This window comes from Penicillium longicatenatum (genome assembly GCF_028827895.1).
Source record: "Penicillium longicatenatum strain IBT 33135 chromosome Unknown contig_1_segment0_segment0, whole genome shotgun sequence".
NCBI lineage: Eukaryota > Fungi > Ascomycota > Eurotiomycetes > Eurotiales > Aspergillaceae > Penicillium > Penicillium longicatenatum.
The window spans coordinates 3547435-3570192 of record NW_026643119.1 but is presented as its reverse complement, the minus strand read 5'-3'; the positions used below and the strand labels follow the sequence as shown (position 1 = coordinate 3570192).

Sequence of the window (22758 nt, the reverse complement as noted above, 5' to 3'; positions counted from 1 at the left end):
ACGCTCCGACTTTTTTGCCGGGCAAAAGCGGCGAGCGAGCTTGGGACTTTGGACCCGCTCGGAACACGAACAATATGACGACAGAAAAGCAAGCAGCTGAGAGACGAATTATAGATTGAATAATTTACAGAGTTGTGTTGTTCAAATGTCTATCTAAAATACACATCTTGTCCCATTGATTTCCCTTGACCTCTATCGATGTCAATGGTGAGTCTGGACTCGTCACGGAGACACCCGACATTGTTCAGGGCGCTCTATATCACGGCATTGAGATCAATATTTACATCCGGCCAAGCTTCCACCGAGCAATGCGCTCTTGGATCTCCTCCCAGGGGAAAGAGCGCAGTTTGTAGCCCTCAAGCTCACCTTCCTGCAGGACGACGGTAGGCTTGCCTGTTCCCTTGCCCTTGTTCTGCACTTGGCCGCCAAAGACTTGACGAGCCACGCGGCGGAGATCCTCAACAGTCAAAGACTCAATCTGATCACACATCTCCTTCACACTGACCTTACGACCGTGCACCTGAACCTGGCGACCAAGATCCTCGAGCTCAACCATGCGAGACTCGAGATTCATGAGCAACGACGACCGAAGCTGGTTCTTCGCCCGGTTAACCTCCTGGGTCTGCAAAGCACTGTAGCCAGTATCTAGAGTGAGAGCCTGTAGCTCGCGGCACATAACCTCAAGCATCTCCGTTGTCCGGACAGGGGTGCATGAGGCGGTAATACCGAAGATACCGCTGTCAGTGTAGCTGTGGTTGAAGGCCATGCAGCTTTCGACCCAGCCGTGCTGATTTAGAACGTTGGTGTAGAGTCGAGAATACATGCCCTTACCGGGGCCACCGGCAGAGAAAGAGCCACCGCCACCCAAAAGTGTCTGGAGAGTAGCAAGGGCATAGATATCGGGAGAGGAGATAGGAAGGGCTTCAAAGGCAAGATGGATGTGACTCAGACGAGGCAGCATGGGGTTGGCTGGCGGCGGGATTGGGGGAAGGGCGATGAAGCCACCAGTGTAGTGAGCGGGTCGACGGAGATCCAACGTGGAGGGCACGATCAAAGAGTGGTGGAGTGGTTCGACCGAGTTTTGAGTTTGTGGAGAGAGTTTCTTAAGGAATGGAAGCTTCGACAGGAACGAGGAATTGGTGTTTTGTGAAGCGGCCGGGCTGCTCACGGTCGATGAAGCTGTGAATTGGGGGACAGTTGGGATCTGGCCTTCATTGGCGGCGTCATGAGAATCGGAGAGTGTAGTATCGATTCCGGAGCCCGACAGAATGGGCCCCTTGCTGTGGGCAACGTCGCGGCTCTTCATATCTCCAAAGTATTGCTCTGTGAGCTTGACGGCCTCGGCGTGAGGCACGCCAGCAAAAGCAACGACCATGCGATCCGGGTTGAAGAAGACCTCCCGGTAACGCTCCACCACAGCCTTATTAATTTCACCTAACCTCTCTTCGGGGCACAGCAGAGGGTTACCAAGTGTATTATCCTTGAAAGCGGTCATGTGGACAAGCTCCGGCAAGATAAGTTCCGGCTTCGCCCAAATCTCACCAATCTCATACTCTGCTGTGGCAAGTTGTTCGAGCACCTCCTCCTCAGTGATCAGAGGATCTCGAACGGTTTCCGCAAGGAGGCCGAGGGTTGTAGGCACCGCCGAGTTGAAACTAGCAGACTGGTACATCAACGATTCTCGCGACGACGCGCATTGAATATTACCACCCAACGACTCAAGCACCTCTAGCATCTCATCAGCTGATCGTGCTTTGGTTGACTTGAAGGCCAGTCGGTCCATGATATGGCTGACTCCACGCAAGCTTGCGTCTTCGTAACGAGAACCGGCATCGACGTAGACTCCGACACCAGCGAAGGGACCCGGTAATGATTCTGTAGCGACGCGAACTCCATTGGGAAGTGTGGTAATTTGATCGAGCTCAGAGGGGTCCTTTGAGGAAGAATAGGGAGTTAGAGGTGCTCACAGCAGAGACAATCAAGGTAACATACCTTAGCGGAGTCACTCTGAGTAGCAAAGCTTCTCGCCGAACGAGCCGTTCGGGTCAAAGGCTTTGCAGACTCGGCCACCCGCAATGCAGTACGACGCATAGTTCCTTTCATTGGGACACGCGCGGCAGTTAATAAATGAAAGAGTGTCTTGCACGCCTTCTTTGCAGTGAATCCGGGGGTGTCGGGAAACGTGTGTCGGCGAAGAATCAATTCCGGAGCGCAGCACCGGCATGATTACCTAAGCCGTTGCATGATCTCTCCCCCAAGGTGATCGATGGATCTTACGAGGGTGTATTTACTAATAAGAATTCTGGAGCATTCATTCAAGCCTTATTTAATTGGCCTGTTTTTGAACATCTTATGAAAGTATTCTTTGTCGGGTTGTAATGCTTACCAAGGGTTCGCAATCTAGAATTTATTGCTATGACGACATGTTTGTGTATCGGCCCCAATCTAATTCTGTATATTATTATCTTCATTTTGTTTAACCTAAAAATGGATCTGTGGACATATTTAAGGGTGTTCCGAGGCCCAGTCACGATACCACTCAAGACAAGCAGCATTGGCAACGCTGGCTCCGATTTTAATGTTGAGTCCACACAAGATCTGCTTGACCGCATTCTCGACCTTTTTGCCATTAGAGGTCACCGGGATCTCAGGACAAGCATCAATGATACCTGGTACATGGCGGGGGCTTAGCTCCTTCCGAATAATGGCCTGAATACGAGCTGCCAGTTCTGGCACACTAGAGGGACTGCCTGGGGCCAGTTTCATAAAGAGGACCACGGTCTCGTCGGTGTCAATACCCTCACGCCTCCGACCAACACACAGAGAGTCTTCGATTTCATCGGCAAAGTGCTTCAGAAGTACGTTATAGATTTCAGCGCTTCCGAAACGGACACCAGAGGGCTTGAGGACACCATCACTGCGGCCAAGCATAATCACACCTCCAGTCTGTGGGTTCACACGTACGAAATCTCCGTGGTGCCAAATTGAAGGACCGAAAACGTCGAAATAACTTTTACGGTATTTCTCTTGGCCTTTGGGGCCAAATGGCCAGAACATGACCGGTTGTGCAGGGAAAGGCACAGTGCAAACAAGGTCGCCAGGCTCCCCCGACGCACTAATATCATTCCCGGCATAGTCAAACACGGAGACTGCCATACCAAGGGAGCGGCACTGGATTTCGCCCTTATAGACGGGAAGAATTGGGCAACCCGAGCAGAACAAAGAGAGAATGTCTGTACCACCGGTAATCGAGCCTAACATGACATCGGGATGAATTGAAGAGTAAATATACTCGAATGTTGATGGGGCCAACGGGGACCCAGTGCTGAAAATTGCCCTAAGAGTATTAAGGGAGACTGGTCGATGAGCATGCTTGCGGGGATTCAATGAAGCTTGTTCCAACATTGAGAGGTATTTGGCTGAGGTACCAAAGTGAGTGATCTGCAGCTCATCGATGAGTCGTGGCATGGCCATTTCTCCATTTCCTCCTTCAACATCAAAGGGCCGGAACGGAGATCCATCATACAGGACAATAGTAGCACCACTTGCCAATCCAGATACTAGCCAATGCCACATCATCCATGTTGTCGTTGTGAAGTAGAATAGCCGGTCACCAGGTCGAATATCGCAATGGAGAAGGTGTTCCTTCTTGTGCTGCAATAATGTACCCAATGATCCATGCACGATAGGCTTTGGTGCCCCCGTAGTGCCTGAGGAGTACAAGATATACACCGGATGATCGGGTCTTAAGCTCGCAAACTCCAAAGGTGCCGATTCATCCTGAACGGCAGCTTCGAAGTCAAAATAAGTCATGGCCTTGCCATTCTCCGGACGAAGTTGGTCGAGGCTAAATTCTCCGGACTTGTTTGTCTCGAATACCACCAAAAAGTCCAAATCAGGCAATTCAGATACTATCTCGCGCAATTTTGTATGAGACCCATGCACTTTGCCGTTGTACAATGACGAATTGTCAGCAAAAAGAATTTTTGGCTCGATCTGTTTGAGACGTTCAAGGACGGCATGCACGCCGGTATCCGGAGAGACCCCGGTCCAGAAAGCACCAATAGAGGCTGCAGCCAGCATTGCCACGACTGTGTTAGCGTGATTGCCAACAAAACCAGCCACGCGATCGCCTGTTTGCAAACCTGCTTCCTTAAGTGCATTGGCGCATTTTCGAACTCGCTCTCGAAGCTCTTTCCAAGAGATAAACTCGCGGTCAGCTTCGGTGGCACCGATCACAGCGATCGAATTCTCATCCGGCATGGATGCTGGGTACAGGAGATTCTCGGCGAAGTTCAAAGTGCTCCCCTCGAAGAATGCTGGCCGGGGGAAAAGCGCTTGACCAGACTCGAGAACCTGAAACATCAAGTAAGTATATTGATCGCAAGGCGGAGAATCACTACACCGACCTGCTGATATGGCTCATGGGCTTTAATTCCTGTGTAGTGCCAGATCTCTTCCCAGAACTTGGCGGGCTCTGAGACACTCCATTGCCAAAGAGCATTGTAGTCATGTAAAGATAGTCCATGCTTAGCGCTCACGTTTGTCATAAAATCGTAAATTTGCGTTTTCTCAGGGAACGAAGGTCGCCAGAGCTCCTTCGCCTCCAGAGTGATATCCTCATCGATGTGTGGCATCGTGGGTGCCAATGAAAATTAAGCAGACAACCGACAGGATTGCGCCTGTGCAATTTTATTCCTACAAGGGCGTGTGCTAGAGAACCTGTAGTTCCAAATGCTCTGTGGGAGAGTCTAGTGAAAAAGGTCTGCAGTGTATGCTCTAGGCGCGCTTTTTTATAAACGCACTAAAAAACCTTGGGATTGATCTTGCAGGGGCTGACTCAACCTGAAGACGAAAAGGGCAAGTCACACATGCAATTTTCCCAACAAGGGATTGCGAGGCGGCTTCAGTTGCCGCTCTCCGCGGCTGCGGGTATAAGGCGGTTACTAGAAAAGAGGCCCAAGCCGGCACTGTACTGTATGCAACGATGACGATTGGATGTAAGAGAGATTGACAATGAATTGGTGACAAAATGTTTCCAACTCTTTCTCGTCCATGGTCTCACACCCTTTTATTAAGTATCATCGGACAACATTGGAGATAGCCCCCTTTGCGGAACCAGTGCGGAATGCGGAAGTGACACTCTCTGCCTCGGGCATCAACATCAAATCTCCACGGCCTCGGCCGTTTTCATGCAATTTTCAATGGAGCGTTTCCTAGGTAGTATCTGGTCTAGTGGAAAGATCCATCATACTGCCCTGTCATCGGAACTTACGTCAACAGTGTCCGTGCCCATGTGTTAATCCAACGTTTACACTCATACAGTCATACTCGGGGTCTGTCAAAGGCCATCTTGATATGACTCGACCGGATCTCCTCAGTCGCGGATTTCCAATATTCATTGCGAGATTCTGATACAGGCTTGACGAACGATGTTGTACTAAGTTAGAAGTCTAGTTCATCATACTTCTGGTTCCAGGGTTCGAGGTTGTAACCCTGGTAGGGTAAGCCTTTGGGTAGGTTCATAATTTAATGCTACTTCTTAAAGTTGCAGAGATTGAAATTTGACAAAGCAAATTTGCCGACATGACCATTTGTCAAAATTTACACAACTTGATGGTTTTCGCACCTGTCATACGATTTCCCCCAGGGGCAATGTATCCACAATGCGGAGTAGCTCGGCTTACCAAGGTCATCCGCTGTGCGTGCACCTATTGGCTTGGAGACAGTAAATTATAGATTGCTATCATGACTGATAGACTTGGGGGCTTAAGGGTTTGGAGGTAGACGTGACCTGAACAGCCAATTGTCTAGAGCCCAATGGAAGGTAGCTGGTACCTGTATTCTTAAATTGGGGGACCACTTGGCTGCCGGCACTAACGGAAAAAGAAAAAAGAAAAAAAGAAAAGAAAAGAAAAAGCCCCATCCGTAATGCCTTTGTAATTTACGCGTAATATTGACTTTGCTCCAATGAAAACTCTTTTAGTCTGTACCCGCCACGTTCCTTTTTAATACCAGGAGGCAGCATATCCTGCTTTGCATGATGATTGAGACGCAGCAGGTACACAACGGGTTTATCACCTCTTCTCCTTTCCTCCTTTTCCTTAGTCCGATTCTCCCTTCCACCCGTATATCTTTGGGAGATTCTTATCGGTTTCAATTTCTCGGAACTGTGGGCACTGGCCCCTTTGTTCTTGTGTTCTTTACCCCCCCATTCCACGTGTGAAGCCACACTTTTCTAAGCCTCGCCTCGCCCCGGAGGTCGTCGGATCTGCCTCCCGCGATCAATTTCAGCCCAGAGTACGTACGATCGTGAAAACCTCAGAGTGACTTCACCCTCGCCATTCAATTTCTCTGTTTTCCCAGCGCGCACAATTTCACCATCTCCACCCGAATTTCGCTTGACCCACACGCTCCTGAGAACCATCGACTAACCTGGCGCCGCAACCCCCTCCCAGATTACCCCGTTTGCTGTCGGACTCTTTAGAATCACGGAGACTTATAGACACACATAGTTTCGTGAAGATCGCCTCGTTGCACTATCTCGGGTAGTCCTTGCCTCAAATCGTTGACTTTGGACGCGTGAAGGAACCCACGCGCCCCCCTGTTGCCGACGGTGAAATCTTGCTGTCATCTTGTCAACCCCCCGTGTCGCTACTTCCCTCTGCGATGCCTCGTCGGTTCAGCAACACCTCCTCCATCGACACCCCTTCCAATTCTCCCTCCTTTTCACCCTCCACGGGAAAGGCCAATATCGCCACCAAGGCGCCCTCGGTCAAGTCTCATCGCCTGTCCCAATTCTTTTCGGTCTCGCCTAAATCCAAGGCCGAATCCCAACCTACTCAGTCGACCCCTCAGTCGGCCAGTGGGAATCCTAATACCTCCCCGCCGATCAGCTCGGCATCACTGTCCTTACCGACAATTTCTTTGTCCACCGCTACCGCTGATAACCCGAACATGGAAGAATCACCGACCACACTCTTCCAGCCGCCAACTCCGGAGGAGGCTCGCCGGCTAGCTAAGCAACATGCTCAATTCGGTCCCATTGGTCATGCGAGTCACCGCTACTCCAGTCGACACCCTGGCGGTGTTTTTCCGGAACCGGTGATGGACGAACCGCCGTATTATTATCTGCTTACGACGTACATCAGCTACCTAATTCTAATTGCCTTCGGTCACGTTCGTGATTTCTTTGGAAAGCGCTTCCGCGAGGAAAACTACCGTCACCTCAAAGCTCGCAATGGCTATGGTGCATTGAACAGCGATTTTGACAACTTTTATGTGCGTCGCCTCAAGTTGCGTATCAACGATTGCTTTGAGCGTCCCGTTACCGGTGTTCCCGGCCGCACCATAACTCTGATCGACCGGGCCACAGACGACTACAACCACCACTTCTACCTGACAGGTACCACCACTGATACACTAAACCTGAGCTCTTACAACTACCTGGGATTCGCACAGTCGGAAGGTCCCTGTGCCGATATGTCTGAGGAGTCGGTCCGGAAATACGGTATCAGCACGCCTAGTACTCGTGCAGAGGCTGGAACCCAGGATCTTCACGTCGAAGTGGAGGATCTTATTGCGAAGTTTGTCGGCAAGGAGGCATCCATGGTGTACTCCATGGGATTCGGCACCAACGCCAGCATCTTCCCCGCTCTCGTCTCCAAGGGTTGTCTCCTCATTTCCGACGAATTGAACCACGCTTCTATTCGCTTCGGTGCTCGTCTTTCCGGGGCTTCAATTGCCATGTTCAAGCACAATGACATGCGGGATCTTGAAGTCAAGCTCCGCGAAGCCATTTCTCAAGGCCAACCCCGTACTCACCGCCCATGGAAGAAGATCTTGGTTGTTGTCGAGGGTCTCTACTCGATGGAGGGATCCATGTGCAATCTGCCTGGTCTTGTTGAATTAAAGCACCGCTACAAGTTCCACCTTTTCGTTGACGAGGCTCACTCTATTGGAGCTATTGGTCCTCTGGGCAAGGGCGTGTGTGACTTTTTCAGCATTCCTACTTCGGAAGTCGACGTCTTGATGGGAACCCTCACCAAATCTTTTGGTGCCAACGGTGGATACATTGCGGCCGATAAGGCGATGATTGACAAGCTCCGAGCTACCAGCTCCGGTATTTTCTACGGAGAGGCCCCCGCACCGGCAGTTCTCACCCAAATTTCTTCCGCTCTTCGCATCATTAAGGGCGATCTTGTTCCTGGGCAGGGCGAGGAACGATTGCAACGGTTGGCTTTCAACTCACGATACCTCCGCCTGGGCCTCAAGCGTCTTGGCTTTATAGTATACGGCCACGATGATTCGCCAATCATCCCTGTTCTGCTTTTCAACCCCGCAAAGATGCCCGCTTTCTCCCACGAGATGCTTAAGCGCAAGATCTCCGTTGTGGTTGTCGGATACCCTGCAACTCCTCTCGTTTCGTCCCGTGCTCGTTTCTGTGTGTCAGCTGCTCACACGAAGGATGATCTCGACCGAGTTTTGACTGCCTGTGATGAAATCGGCAATGTCTTGCAGTTGAAGTTCTCTACCGGTATCGCCGGTGGTGCGCTGCCTCCTGCCGAAGAGATGGCTCCCCCACCCGAGATGGAGAAGGAGTGGGTGCGTAAGCGCACCGCTCACATTTCCCCTCCCCGATGGCGGCTTGAAGACGTTGTCCGACGTGGAGTTCAGGATGTCAAGTCACCCTTGTATTAGTTTGACCTTTCCTGTTCTGCGATGCTGCCTTGGAACATGCTGCATTCTTAAGCTTCTGCCTTTCTGCCCGAGTCCCCCGGAGCCCGGTTGGTGCTGGTCACGCCGTGTAACGGTCTATTAATCCCGCGTGCCTCCCTTTTCCTGTCTGTTATTGCTCGGTCTTCTTGCTTTTGGCGTTGATTCGGCTTTGATAAAATGTCGTATCATGAAATAAAGCAGGAGATGTCACTGGGGAATGAAAGAGAGAAGGGGCCCCAAAGGAACCCGAAGCCAAGAAAAAAACCATCTTCCGGTCATGAATTATTCGAACAAGCAACGAATGAATATGCCCCTGTTTCTCATATAATACTTCCCTGGTTTGATGAAGATGTCCCCTATTTTTCCTTGCATACAAATCCCCTTTTAATCCAGTTCCATGTATTTTTCTCTTCTCTGTCACCTTTTACCTTGTTTAGAACATTGCCTAATAATGCTTTGTCCATTGTTACCCAGAGCACAGGCTGGCTATTCTTTTCTTTCCTTTGGCTCTCTACCTACACTGTATTGTATTATGTTGCTGCTCCTGTAGATTTGACTAAGAGTGACTTTTGAGATATTATTTGCCTTTCCATTTGAGAAGTTCGCTTCTGACTATGGCAGGTCTATCTTGTCGTTTGGGTTACTCACAGGATGGATCGAAATCAGTTTCACCACTCGCACTTTGCACAGAGAAATTCTTTTTCGAACCCTCTTGAAACACACTTACAATTACTCTATCCCTGTGTCCTTTTCTTGGCAATATCATATTCTATATGTAAATAACAGCATAGAAATAGGTTCCATATTACGATTGTATGGCTTTATGAGCTTCTAGAATATTGAACTTGTAAAAAAATTGGAAGATAGTGAGCCTTGGCCCCATGTTGCAAAGAGGCGACTGCTACGGTGGACATACAAAGTCGCGTTATTTCGATGATTATTCCACGCAACAAAATTTACTCGTTCTGTATACACTTAATAGCCTACGCGAATATCAACTTTCAGGCGATGGGGTCCTCTAAAAATTGATAAGCTTTTTTTTGCTCGTAGGAATATCTTTCACTGTAAAGTTATGATTCTAATGGCAAAAATCTTACTTGAAAAGTGTATACTTTTGCAAGTATTGTCTCTTCTTATCGGGAAGGTAACCATTGTCATAGTTTGCTTATTATAGGTAATATCATTTTCTGTGATGGAGGTCGAAATCACAATTTGCTTTCTAGATTGCTGAAGACCTTGACCCTAACTTAAATCTAGTATAGTAGGTACCGGAACGGGAAAAGGAGAGCAAGAACGTCTGATATATCGAGCTATGGAGAGATGGAAGATAGAGAAAGCGATCTAAGACATAAAAGCACTGAAGAACCCCAGCGAACGTTGTATGACCCTGGAAGTAGGCAACGACAACCCCTATCGGACAGGGTATAGCAGTCTATTCAAAGCCTTCATTCAAAGCCTCCCAATCTTCATTGTCCCAATCTTCAAACTCGATATCTGTATCACGCGACTCGATCGGGATAGATTGGTCATTATCGAAGCCTTCATTGCCTGTGGCAACTGAGCTGAAATCATTTTCCTGTGCCGCACGCATCTCGATGGGACTCATGCGCTTTCCAACCTTTCCCTTGTTTGGGCCAGCCGCATGTGTGAAAATGACGCCTTTGCTGAGCCTTTGCGCAACCCAGACGAAGTTGGCAAGATTGACGCCCGTTTTACCATAGATATCAACCTCGGGGTCGTCGCAAACACTAGTGTCGGGCGGGTCTGACATCAACGCCGTGCACATCTTGCCCAAGTTGCCTGTGAATGTGATTCTGAACCATTTGTTTTCACTGACGATTGGATTGACTGCGCGATATCCGTTCCTGATAGCTCTCATTTGCTCTTTTTTTTTTTGGTTAGAGGGAACTTTCTTCTTCGTTTTTGATAGACCAAAAGGGGAAGCATACTACTTTGTTGGGCTCTAGTAGCTGGAGCCAAATAGGCACCCGTACCTCCCTGCGCCATGCTCTCCCAAGGAAACTCTTCTGCGCTGTTTGTCTCCGTGTCACCTCCGGCTTGGGTATTAATTTCTTCCGTGTGGCGCTGTGCCGTGTGATCCTTGCGGAAAGGCGTCATATACGCCCCTGATTGTACATAATGACTTTTACCCGTAGTTGACGGAGTTTTTTGCCTATAGTTTGCTCAATCAGTAAACATATCAGCATCTCTTTTGAGCAGTTCTCACCAAACTCTTTCTGCGTCATTCAAACAGAGCATTACATAGCAGTTCTGTTCGGCGATGTCCTCCCACCCAGTAATATCGAACGTTGTCTCTATTGGACTACTTTTGCTTGATCCATCGTTGGCTCGTGCAACCAGCCCTGTGTCTTTCACAGCATTGTGTGGAGCAGCAAAAGATCCAGAGAGCAGGAGTGACAGCAAACAAAGCCTGCCAGGCAAGTTTGTGGAAAGCATAGTGACTGATAGTGCGCTTTGCCTCGGATCGGTAAGCTGAATGAATAGTCAATAAACCTAAGAATGTCTTTGATGTGACCTTGAAGTGCTTTTATTGAACTTCTTAAATGCTCCACAGGCCATTGATATATGTGTATTTTGACTTGTTGCAACCTTTCGAATTAGAATTTACTTTGGGTAGTTCTAGGCAAGCTGAAACGATCTGTTTGTTCTATTTTCATCGCTTGGGGCACATTACGCGTGGACAAAGCGAGATACGAGAAAAGCATAGGAAGGATTATAGCTCGAGACAGGGGCAGAGGTGACGTAGTTAGAGCTCAAGGCCAATCAGTTCATTAATTTGCTAGAGCTTTCCTGATCATGTTGGCTAGCATGAGCTAAGAAGTCATGAACGACGGCTTTTTGAACGGGCCAAAATCCTTTGAAACGGAGGATTGGGGATCGCCAATTAGTAATTACGTGCTCAAGCAGGGACATTGGATAATGAGGGTTTGCAGTACCATACCAATCGTATACTATAGAGGGGTGTGTGGAGGGGGAGGCTATGGGGGCGGGGCGGGGCGGGGCGGGCCGGAGGGGAGAAAAGGGGAAATGATAGAAATCACAGCCAGACTCGGGGCAAGTCAATGCCTGCTAAAGTAGGTCTCCATATATATCTGAAAGTGCATACAACTTCATAGGTAGATAATAACTATACAAAATGGGATGAAGTCTTCAAACGAACAATGAAGGAGTCTCGAATTAGTCAGGATCTCAGCCATCTGGTAGTATAACCTTGTGAAAGAAGATGGCCCCAGTTTTGTTCTTTAACCGAGGGAGCAATCGCATTTAGTGGATATGATGTGGTTCTATCAAAAATAGCTCTAACCACAGTAATTCATAGTTGCCCTCTCTCATGAACGATGTCAATATTGCCACCCGCAAGTCTATTCAATCATCACAGATGCAACGCAATATTTTCATTGGGTAAAATTATGTTGGTTTTCGGGCCGCCGTCAATCCCACGGGCAAGGCTCGGGCAGACGGCACTATCAATTGCCACTGCCTAATAATAGCTTCTCTATAGTTCAGTTGAAGCTAGGTACACTGCGTTTACGACTATGAAGGAGAGCCAACTAGAGTCAATGGATTTGGGGAGCAAACGAGAAGATGAGGAAAGATTTCCACGAAACAATGTCATTATGTTCGAGTAGATCTCGAGATACCTATAAATACTTCCACAATTCCCGATATCTTCTAATCCTCAATCCAGCATATTTTCACTTCATACTTCCTTTCCTCTATCGCCTAAACAACACACAAAGCCAATTCAAAATGCAGTTCAACACCACCAAGCTTATGCTGCTCTCTATGTTTGTTACTAGTCTCGTTGCTTCTCCTATTGCAAACCAGGAACAAGGTAGTGACTTTGTTGAACATTATCGTCAAGTCGGTAAAAACGGCGGAACTTTGATCTACTACGGCCCTGCAAATAGCACTGAGATTGGAGACTCCAATATATCCAACACACAAAGTCTCCAGAAACGTGCGAGCTGTGGAACATCCAGCACCACCCCCACGTGCAGCACAGATCATGCAGCACGGAATGACGTGTGCACTACCCTTGTAAATGAGCTCTACAATGACGCCGATGTCAAGGTCCAGGAATCGCCACGCCAGATTTGCTACCTAGGCGACTCAGCTAGTAACGAATACTGCTGCGTATCATGGGACAAGCCAGTCAAAATTTTGACCAAAGGTGACCTAGCACCTTTCGCTAGCAAAAGTAAGTCAATATTTCTTGCTTTAATTTGTGTTATAATGCTATATCATACTAATTGTGCGAAGTCGTATCCGATTGTACCTCGAATGGAATCTCGGGCAAGACATCGGGTATCCATATTGTTTCCGCTTACAAGAGGATTGGCAATGATTGTAACTCTGTTTGTGTTTCAAACCGTGGAACGCATTGCTAATAGAGAAGCAATGGCGGTAGAAATGAGCTATAAACGATCAGTGGATTTACCTCTCTTATGTATTGGATAGATCTCCGTTCTTCCTATCTCTAGCGAGCTTGTCTTTTCTAGTCTGATTTTCGTCTTTGGCTTTCAGTGATGCTTTATAACTGATTGTTGATTGTCTTTGCTTGCTGGGCATTGAGCAAATACCCAAGTGACTTCTTGGAGGATTGGCTTGTGTCCTTTGTTGTTTTCTGTTTCTCTGCTCGTCTAGTTTATCTTGTTGTTAGGACTCTCAATTAGACTCCTTATCGGTTGATGCATTGTCGTGTCACAAAACCCCATTCTTCCCGAGTATAATCCGCATTCCACATCTAAGGATGCACTACAATGTATGCCTAGTTACATATTTTGCCAGATCTACAGTGATCTATTCGCACTATCCTGAGAGTTGATTATGAATCTCGGGCAACATAGTCAAACAATTTTTCTTATTCTCCTCAGTAAAAGATATAGAGACTTAGACTATATTGCTGCCTCTACCTGTCATCAAAAGGTCTCTTATATAAAGTCTAGTATGGATGATTTTCATGTCTTCTACTAGCTTGGGTACATCGCACTTGGGCCTAAATAACCCATACTTTATTGAGATCCGGAGCATAGAAGAAATAACTCTTTAGATAGGCCTGGATAGCTAATATCGTTAATTTTTTCGCATTTTGGTAGAGATATCATAGTCAGACATGAGCGGGTAGATCAGCTAACCCCATCTATAAATTTCTATGATTCACTTGCTTATAAGGTATGATAGTATCTAAATAACTACCAAGCAAAATATTACGTGACCGCATATTCTTTATGCAAACTCCTTGCTTAATCATGATAAGGACAATATATGAGCAGGTGCTAAATCCTAGGACTCTAAATAAAGTTCTCATTTTCAATCTTGCCTGTCATCCATAACTCCACTTTGATAGAATCAAACACCCCGGCCTCATCAGTATACTTTTCTGGCTGTCCATAGTAGATTGGAAGGGCCTCATCAAGTGGACACCAGTGCTGACTGACTTCAAACGCATCAACCGCACGATGATGAACTCTGAAATCATACCAGGCTGGAACCCTTGGCGGCAAAGGTCCCCAGCCATCAAGATCGACATTGTCAAAATGCCACGAACTCATAAGTAAAGTCCCATCCCGAGACGTTCGCTCATCTGCGATAGCAATATCCTCGTGCGAGATACCATCGACTTTGTCCCAATTCTCCTGTGCCCATTTCTGGCACTGCTCCTTTGAAGCGTTGATAAAATCCGATTCAAAAGGTTCGTCGTCTTTCAACACGACTTTGAACCCGGCTTGGTCTCTAGGGCAGACGTTCGATTCAACAAGCCAGAACGGAGGAGGTACGTTCTCCTTATGACTGAATTCACGTGAAATCTTCGGTATAAGCTGCAAGTTCCAGTTAATATTTCTTCAATATCCATACGGTGGGAAAGCATATCCAGTTCGGCCGAACCCGACATCTCTGATCCCCTGGGTTGCACTTACTGATTTAGCCTCCTCGGCAACACAAAAGAGCAGAATTCTTGACATGATAAAGAATTTTGGTGCAGTTTTTCAATTTTGATCTAGAGCGTAAAAACAAATTGAATATGAAAGTGAACAGAGACGGCCATACTATATAAGCATAGAAATAGGGCGGTGACGTCAGCTTAAGGCAGGGGGCCGGCCCCGCTTTGTTCTTGATATGGGGGCCAATGTTGCCTACGCTCCATGAAAAAGCTTGAATACACTCGCTAATTAGAGGATATATATAACTTGGCCCCTATCGGCACAAGAGCCATTTTTGCCACCTGGTTCTCCTAGCCCTGATCAGCTCGTGGGGCTACTTCTTTTTGCACTGACCTCTTCTAATGTTATGACCTTGGATAGGACACATTGATATGAAAGGTATGAAGAGATTGATTGTGACTAAACGTAAGTCCTCAGTACCTTTGGATTTTTTGAGTTTTCTTTCTTTTACGTTTCGTGAAATATTGCGGTCGAGACCGTCGTTGTCGCTGTGCACCGAAGGGAGCATGTAGTAATTCTAGGTTACGGACCACAAGACTCAATTTGCTCGCTTCGATACTGCGTATCGTGTTAATTCAAGATAAATTCGACATGAGGGTTTATTTATTCATAATTATTACTCAGGTTGTCGACCCTATGCTAATGACTTGATGGCCGATGGCACGAGGCCGAGCAGCTGGACGAGCAGATAATGAAGACTCGTAAGAAGAAGCTCAACAAGGATCATCCTGACACGCTGACCAGTATAGCTAATCTCAATTCCACCTGGAAATCTTGTGCTCATGATGCCGACACCATCAATCTACTATGAGACTGCTTGATCAAGCAGGAGCGAACATTCGGCCCCAACCATACCACTATAACACCTAATTCTGATCCATTGTTAGAATGTGAAACCGAAGCAATATGAGATAGTAAAGGGGGAAGGGGGTGGGAATCAGATGAGCAGTGGGAAACCGATATGTAATGGTGACGAAGGGGTAGTTCATCAATGCGCAGATAATCTGGTTAGGGTTTTTATGCTTACATTGCATTTGATACCTCATGTGTAAGTTCCAAATCGATGCCATATTATATATTGACTAAGGATGCATTCTTTAAGAGGCAAACTTTTCGCTTTATTGAAGTTCACACTGCAATATCGTACAAGGAGATAGAAGGTCGTCTATAAGGTCAAGAGGCTGCAAGATGCAGGTATTCCTGGTAAGAGTATTATTTACAGTTTAATCAGTGGAAATCAGAGCACGTAATAATGCCTTTCAATACGATTCAATACTTGAAACGAAGCTAAGTCGGAAATGGATTAGTGTATTTTAGACGAGGGTTCGAGAACAATTCTATGAAAGCAAAATGGTGAAACTGATTTCGATCCATCCTGTAAAATAAGATAGATTTGGGAATTGTAAACACTTTGATTGCACTAACCGAAAGGAGCTTGGAATCAATATGTGGATCCATGGATCCCGGGCAATAGTCAGGCAGACTCTAGGCAGTCAGCCTGGCAGCCTTTGGCGCCAAGATCTAGCGTGAACCCTCAGTCTTGGCTAAACCATCGGCTAGGCTATATAACAGCCACCACTCCCCACTTCTTATTCTGAGAATCAGACCGCAAAAATGGGACTTGCACCAGATATGCCCGCTCCGGAACAGTCCGGCTTGCCCGGCTTCACATTGCCTCTTGACTATCTCCCTAAAGTAAGACCATTGACCTATACAACACGGATGGTAAACACTAACATCCACAGCGAGGAAAGTCTCTATTTCGCCCCCTTCCACTTTGTCCACATGCGTTACAATATCCCGTAAAGTAGGAGAACCATCTGCCTGTGGGGCTGGAACATGCAATAACTCTTATTAGATCAGCCATCGTTCACCGAGAGATCCTAATGATGCGTGTGATGAATGTCATCACTGACAAACCAGAGTGGGAACTAAAGGTTAACCACATTAATCTACCAAGGGTGACAAACACTAATGATCATACTAGGTTTTTGATGAGGAAATCACTGCCAAATGGTGCGAGGAGATTTCCAACAGTGGCGAGGATATCTCCGCGGCAATGATGGGCTACATCATCAAGGAACTACAATGGAAAGCCAATCACTCCAAATCCGATGGATTCACCACAGTATTTGACATTGGCGTGGTCAAATCGGACACCGCCATCCCAGAAGAACTACGAAAAGCTCTAGTAGATGAAGTGGCTCATTTGGAAAACATACCAGACGATCAGAAGGATTACCATCCAAGATCCAACCAAAAGGTCCTTGATCTTGTACATCCATCGCTTTTCCCGCTCGTATACGGACGCAGCCGTATCTTACCCGATCAGTCGATTGGTCTCGAAGACTGTCTCGGTACCATAGGACAGGGAGAATTACTCACAGTCCCATCGACCGGGGATGAAGACCTCTACAGTCACAAATTCCAATGGCTTCCTTGCGACGTGGAGCTGAGATCCACAGAAACGAAGCCTGAGTGCCGCATCACTTCCTATATCAACAACCTGCATCCCGGGCGCCATCTTGCCTTGTACAATGTCATTGAGAAAGTCATTGCACGCACCATACCTTTGTGGAACAGGACTTTGACTGGCGAGAAATATAACAATCATCGGATTGAATATTCTAGAGTTGAAAAAGACCATGATGGGGAGCCAGAGCCAGAGAGGGAGCCCGAGGAGAGTGATCGCCAATACTGGCTTCGTCGTGTGGCCTGGGAAAGGACAGGCGCGATCAAACAGCCGGAGCCTAAAGAGTTTACGGATTATGAGCCCGATGAGAGAATGGATATTCAAAAGCAGTTTGGCGATACTGGGCTGCAGGTTATTGTAAAGTTGGCCAACATTGAGCTATCTCCTGAAAAGCCCGAGTACGAAGGAGGATCCTGGCATATTGAAGGTCAACTGGTAAATGGATATCAGTGCAATATCACTTGCCTATCTTTTATTTTACTAACCTTTTCTACGTATAGAATGAGCGCATCTGTGCAACAGCTATCTACTACTACGACAGCGAAAATATCACAGAAAGTATCCTTGCATTTCGCCAACGTGCTAACGAGAACGCAATCGAGGAAGTCTATTACGACCAAGGAGAACACGAATTCCTCCAAGATATCTACGGATTTAGTCCCAACATTGATGGCTATACCTACGATGCCCAAATCACACAAGACCTAGGAGGTGTCGTCTGCCGGCAAGGCCGTCTTCTTACTTTCCCCAACGTCATTCAGCACTGTGTGGCACCATTCTCGCTGGCTGACCGCTCAAAGCCGGGCCACCGAAAGATCCTGGCTTTATTCCTCGTTGATCCACATCTACGGATCATCTCGACTGCGAACATTCCTCCGCAGCAGGAGGCTTGGGGGAGACAGAAGTATGATCTGGCTCAAAAGGTACTCTCGAAGAAGCTTCCTGCTGAGCTGAGAAACATGGTATGTGATGAAGGTATACTGCAGCAACTTATGAGTATGGATGAGGCAAAGGAGTTGCGGTTGGAACTTATGGAGGAGAGGAGCGCAAAATCTCTGGAGCAAAACGAGAGATTTGAGAAGGGTGACTTTAATCTTTGTGAACACTAGACCTGGGACTTAACATTAGATCTCTTCCTTTGTATCTCTCCTTGAGAGCTCAAGTCAACGTCTTTCTCACTTAAATTGTTCCTCTGGTTGTATCAAATGTCATTCATTATGCAAATAAGAAACAATTATTAGAGATCTAAAGAGCCCACTGAGCTTTTCAAAAGTAAACACTAGCCTTGGGATACGGGATTTCCTTTCCAAATGGCACAACAATAGCTTTCACACGTATACAAATCTGAGTGGCTGATATCAGCCTAAGAGCAATCCTGAAGTACTGTTTCTCCACCACTAAGTCCAGCCCATCTCCAACAAGCACTCCAAAGCCTCTTCTGCCATTCTAAATCCTCACTAGCAGTCGTACAACTCCCCTTTCTCTGTCCATCAAAGTACCCACACTGACCGTGAAACGCCGGATCAACGCTAACAGCAGCAAGGTCCCGACCTGAATCATCTGTTGTCCGGAAATTAGTAGTCAAGTGCTTAACCACCGGCATAAGGAAGTTGATCACCGCAAAAACAAGTTTGAGAGAAAACTTTTGCTCTGCTTGACCTCTCGATGAAGGAAGCCCACCAGGGTCCATAGACATTGCGAACACATTCGAAAGTTTCGGATCCTGCATCGAGAAATTAGCCGCCCGCTTCTAATTCAGCAAACTTCATGCCGGGGCTCTTTTACCTTCTTTAGTCTTCTGTTAAGGTCATTGGCAAATGTCACATTCGCAAGCTTGGCAAAACCATATCTTTGGAACCCCCGATCATAAACCAAAGACGGAGGATCAGGACCGGGCTTCACAAGTTCTTCGACATCATCAGGGACGTGAGTTGCCAAGGAGTAAAAAGGATTCGGCTTCTCAGTATAATGAGTGATTGATCCAAGCATAACGATTCGTCCTGAGTGAACATCGATACTGTCAAGCAGTTTCAAAACCAGGAGATAATGCGATAGGTGGCTGACTTGAAAGGTAGTCTCGTAGCCGTCGGGGGTGAATTTCTGACCTCCACCTAGAGAAATCGCGGCAGCATTGCAGATTATAGCGGTCAATCTGGGAAATTCCCCGGCATGGATGCGGGTGGAGAGTTTCTCTGCGAAGGAACGAACGTTCTTTAGGTTGCTGAGATCCAGGGCTTCGATGTGGACGTTCGCATTCGGGTATTTGGAAATAAGCCGGGCGAGTTTGGCGGTGTTGGGATCCTTTTCTGGTGATGGGTTTCGGACTGTTGCTATGAGTGTATGGTTTGGGTAGAGCGATAGGAACGATTTGGCGAAGCCAAGGGCTAGAGAGCCGTTGGCCCCGGTTATAAGGACTGTCCCGTTCATCCTCGAAGGTGACCTTTGATTTATGAATGAGAAACTTGGGTGATGTGAATTTAAGGGTTAAGTCTGCATATTTATAAGAGCTAGCTGAGGCGTCCTTAAATCCGGCGATTCATTGTTATGGCCTGGATCTATCAGATTTGTCGCTTATCTCCGCAGCTTTCCTGAAGTTGGAAAGCACAGGTCTTGGCAACTTGATGACGTCTCACTTTGAAGCTATCGTCATTTGTATTAGCAATAGACATACAAAAAGAGGTTCACTGAAAAGTGTGTCCCATTATTAATACAATCGTTCTCGCTTTCCATGTCTGGAGTTCTGGGGTTCTGGATATGCTCTTTCAAACCCTAATCACATGACTACGTAGGTTTATAGTTTCCCTTCTTGTACAAATAGGAATAATTACCTTCATCATGTTTCGTTTAGCATACTTCGTGGTTGGGGCTTGGAAGGGTCCCATTGTTTCGATGGAACGGGAAGGCAAGAAGTGGTCGCCACTGGAAATTGGTGGATGGAGACCGCGACTATAGAACCAGAAGCCTTTCCCCTTTGGGAAGGCACAAGCCTTGGCGAAACAGCATGGGAGGACAACTTCACCTTTCTTGGGAGGAAGGAAAAAGCAACCGAAATTGACATAAAACCAAATGAAGGGGTCGTTGGATAATAATGGAATGGCATTTAAGAGAAATTTGAATCTTTCAGGCCTTTATTCCTCTTGGTGCGCCATTGAACAGCAACGCATAGGGAGTACAGAGTAGAGAGAATCGGAGCATCCACGCCGAGTCTTTGGGCATCACGGCATACCTCCCCAAGCAAATTCTCATGCTCAATAAATGATCCCTAATTTTCGGTTAGAAATTTGTTCAATAGTGGGCATTATTGTTGAATTACCATCTGAGTGTCAACCTGCATACTAGGCGTAATCATCTTCTCAATAGGATTACTGCGGATAGTTTCTTCAATGATTTCATCTGGGAGCTTATGACCCGCAGCTTCTGCAACTTTCATTACTTCTCTCATGGCTGGAATGACCAGCGTGTCAATCACACTAGTCATCTGAAGCTCTCCCGTGTTTAGATCCACCAGAGCGGAGACGGGATTGAGCGTCGCGTTGTAGACCAATTTCGCCCAGCGGTCATACCCAACGTCAGGCTTGTAGAGACAGGTGGTTTTACCTGCAGCGCCGTAGATATCAATAAAATGCAGGGAAGACTTGCTGAGCGATTCTGCGTCATGAGACTGCGAAGGGAAGGGTCCGACATAAAGGAGATCCCGCTGCTTTTGCTCAATGACACCTTTGCTGATCTCATGAGCATCGATGCGACTAACTCCCGACAGAATCATATTATGGGGGAACTGAGCCATCAACGGCTTTTCGATGTTGAGCCCATTTTGAATCAGAACAATGACCGTGTGGTTGGGTGACACCGCAGGGGCAATAATTTGGCCAATGGGATTGATGTCTGGCGTGTTTTTGGTGCAGCACACGATGTAATCGAAGTGTTGAACTTTTGGATCTGATATGTCTGGAACTTTATCCAGGACTGCTCATCATGTTCATCAGCAAAATTGGCAAAATACCGGACGAGCAGGGATTCTGACTTTGACTTGGCCGCCAAGCCGTGAGATCTCCGTGCTCACACGACCGAATTGTAAATCCTTGCATATTGACAATCTCAAAATTCGATCTCAAGACACAGGAAACCTCGGCCTTGTTTCCATGCTCAAGGTTCAAGGCAGCTATGGTCCCGACTCCTCCACAACCAACTAACAAAATTCGAGACTTCTGTGCCATTGCTGGACGCCTTCGACACTGAACAGTATCTGTGATATGCAAGCCCTTTATGCGTTATTTAACCTGATGGCATTGTTCAATGCCGAATATGAAACTCAAAATAGGGGAAGCCCTTATTGTGTGCGGGGAAGAGGTGGAGATGCGACTCGGCCCGAACGCCGTCTCTGACCGGCACCGGATACGTAATCGAGATAAGCCATGTAATACATATTGGTTTCCAAGCTCACCAATGCTATGTTTGGTGTTGTTCCAGCATGGTTCATTTTAGCCAAGAGCTCAGATTAGTATGTTCCCGCTCGAGGAGGGGCAAAGCTTAGGGAAACCGAAATGATTGCTGAGAATTTTGGAACATGGGTCTTCTTTCTCCTCAGTTTGGTAAGGAAATATATAAGAAAAATAGAATTACTAACGAGAGATGCGTCTGGCCAAAACCCAATCAGGTCTATGCTCAGTGAGGCGCTCAGGCGGGTTTTCGAATAATCCTATTCGTGCCTTGGTGAGAACTACAATCTACATCGGGTTCGCTTTCCTTTCAAGCCACTCCCTTCCCATCAAATCACTAGACTCCGGACGAATACACGCCTGGCATATTCTTCCGATAAATATATGTCGCAAACATGAAGCATCTCTAATCGACGAATCTGTCGGCTTCGTAGCCGATATTAAATCTCGACTGGCATCCAAATTACTCTGTATCGATATAAATGCCAGATTAGTCCCTCACAGGCACGGCGCCGAAGGAACAGTTGCATCAGGCTACAGAGTCCCCAATTATCGAGCCCTGTCCGCTGGCGACCCGAAAAAATTCATGTACTTACATTCGACTATCAAGGTCTTGACAAAGTAATGGGGGGTTGCCTCAAAGACGGCGTCAATCGTGATGCTCTCGCTATGGTAGACAGGGCGATAAATTTCGTAGGAATTCCACCATTCCGCATTCTGACATTCAATCAATTAATGGGCACAGCCGTAGCCATTGCTGTATCGAAGCGCCTTGCACTGTAAGACATACCTGTCGTCTTTGCGGGTATTGTCCTCGTTGCACTAATCGTCGATATCGCGACATTAGTCTCGACATACCGAATAGCAGGCACTATCCTGATAATGTCGCCGATTGCACGGTTTCCTATCTTATAAGGCCCTTCAACGATAAATCATTGAACAGGGACTCTATCGCGCAGTTCGTTCGCACGAACGAGTATAATTGGGCAAAATATTCAATTGTGATTGTTCATGCTGAGGATTATGATATTCCGTGGTACCATGAACTTTTTTTTTTTTTTTTGGTATGCGATTAACGCGTTCATACCGGCGGGGATTAGCTATGAAGGGCTTGAGAAGAAGAAGCAAATGCAAAGGCGGAATCGGGGGCTGCTGGGTCGAT

At 47.1% G+C, this 22758-nt stretch overlaps 9 protein-coding genes across 9 annotated transcripts; 3 read left to right on the top strand and 6 right to left on the bottom strand.

Moving 5' to 3' along the window:
• Nucleotides 1-280: 280 nt before the first annotated feature.
• N7484_002101 (mitochondrial-processing protease subunit alpha) lies at nucleotides 281-2091 on the bottom strand (the record flags this gene model as incomplete). The annotated part of the gene is made up of 2 exons (XM_057112521.1): nucleotides 281-1933; nucleotides 1993-2091. 2 exons carry the CDS (start codon nucleotides 2089-2091, stop codon nucleotides 281-283), a joined length of 1752 nt encoding a protein of 583 aa, XP_056977258.1.
• Nucleotides 2092-2505: 414 nt separating this feature from the next.
• N7484_002100 (acetoacetate--CoA ligase family protein) lies at nucleotides 2506-4637 on the bottom strand (the record flags this gene model as incomplete). The annotated part of the gene is made up of 2 exons (XM_057112520.1): nucleotides 2506-4356; nucleotides 4410-4637. 2 exons carry the CDS (start codon nucleotides 4635-4637, stop codon nucleotides 2506-2508), a joined length of 2079 nt encoding a protein of 692 aa, XP_056977257.1.
• Nucleotides 4638-6669: 2032 nt separating this feature from the next.
• lcb2 (putative serine palmitoyltransferase 2) lies at nucleotides 6670-8700 on the top strand (the record flags this gene model as incomplete). Its single annotated transcript, XM_057112519.1, has 1 exon — nucleotides 6670-8700. The coding sequence occupies one exon, from the start codon at nucleotides 6670-6672 to the stop codon at nucleotides 8698-8700; it is 2031 nt and encodes a 676-aa protein (XP_056977256.1).
• Nucleotides 8701-10150: 1450 nt separating this feature from the next.
• On the bottom strand, nucleotides 10151-10504 carry N7484_002098 (uncharacterized protein; the record flags this gene model as incomplete). The annotated part of the gene is made up of 1 exon (XM_057112518.1): nucleotides 10151-10504. The coding sequence occupies one exon, from the start codon at nucleotides 10502-10504 to the stop codon at nucleotides 10151-10153; it is 354 nt and encodes a 117-aa protein (XP_056977255.1).
• A 1985-nt stretch (nucleotides 10505-12489) lies between these two features.
• On the top strand, nucleotides 12490-13130 carry N7484_002097 (uncharacterized protein; the record flags this gene model as incomplete). Its single annotated transcript, XM_057112517.1, has 2 exons — nucleotides 12490-12940; nucleotides 13003-13130. The coding sequence occupies 2 exons, from the start codon at nucleotides 12490-12492 to the stop codon at nucleotides 13128-13130; spliced, it is 579 nt and encodes a 192-aa protein (XP_056977254.1).
• Nucleotides 13131-14033: 903 nt separating this feature from the next.
• Nucleotides 14034-14705, bottom strand: N7484_002096 (uncharacterized protein; the record flags this gene model as incomplete). Its single annotated transcript, XM_057112516.1, has 2 exons — nucleotides 14034-14561; nucleotides 14661-14705. 2 exons carry the CDS (start codon nucleotides 14703-14705, stop codon nucleotides 14034-14036), a joined length of 573 nt encoding a protein of 190 aa, XP_056977253.1.
• Nucleotides 14706-16298: 1593 nt separating this feature from the next.
• Nucleotides 16299-18266, top strand: N7484_002095 (DUF4246 domain-containing protein; the record flags this gene model as incomplete). The annotated part of the gene is made up of 5 exons (XM_057112515.1): nucleotides 16299-16379; nucleotides 16430-16491; nucleotides 16543-16621; nucleotides 16672-17592; nucleotides 17658-18266. 5 exons carry the CDS (start codon nucleotides 16299-16301, stop codon nucleotides 18264-18266), a joined length of 1752 nt encoding a protein of 583 aa, XP_056977252.1.
• A 254-nt stretch (nucleotides 18267-18520) lies between these two features.
• N7484_002094 (uncharacterized protein) lies at nucleotides 18521-19584 on the bottom strand (the record flags this gene model as incomplete). Its single annotated transcript, XM_057112514.1, has 2 exons — nucleotides 18521-18880; nucleotides 18943-19584. 2 exons carry the CDS (start codon nucleotides 19582-19584, stop codon nucleotides 18521-18523), a joined length of 1002 nt encoding a protein of 333 aa, XP_056977251.1.
• A 673-nt stretch (nucleotides 19585-20257) lies between these two features.
• Nucleotides 20258-21374, bottom strand: N7484_002093 (ketopantoate reductase family protein; the record flags this gene model as incomplete). The annotated part of the gene is made up of 3 exons (XM_057112513.1): nucleotides 20258-20419; nucleotides 20471-21123; nucleotides 21161-21374. The coding sequence occupies 3 exons, from the start codon at nucleotides 21372-21374 to the stop codon at nucleotides 20258-20260; spliced, it is 1029 nt and encodes a 342-aa protein (XP_056977250.1).
• Between the last annotated feature and the right edge of the window lie 1384 nt (nucleotides 21375-22758).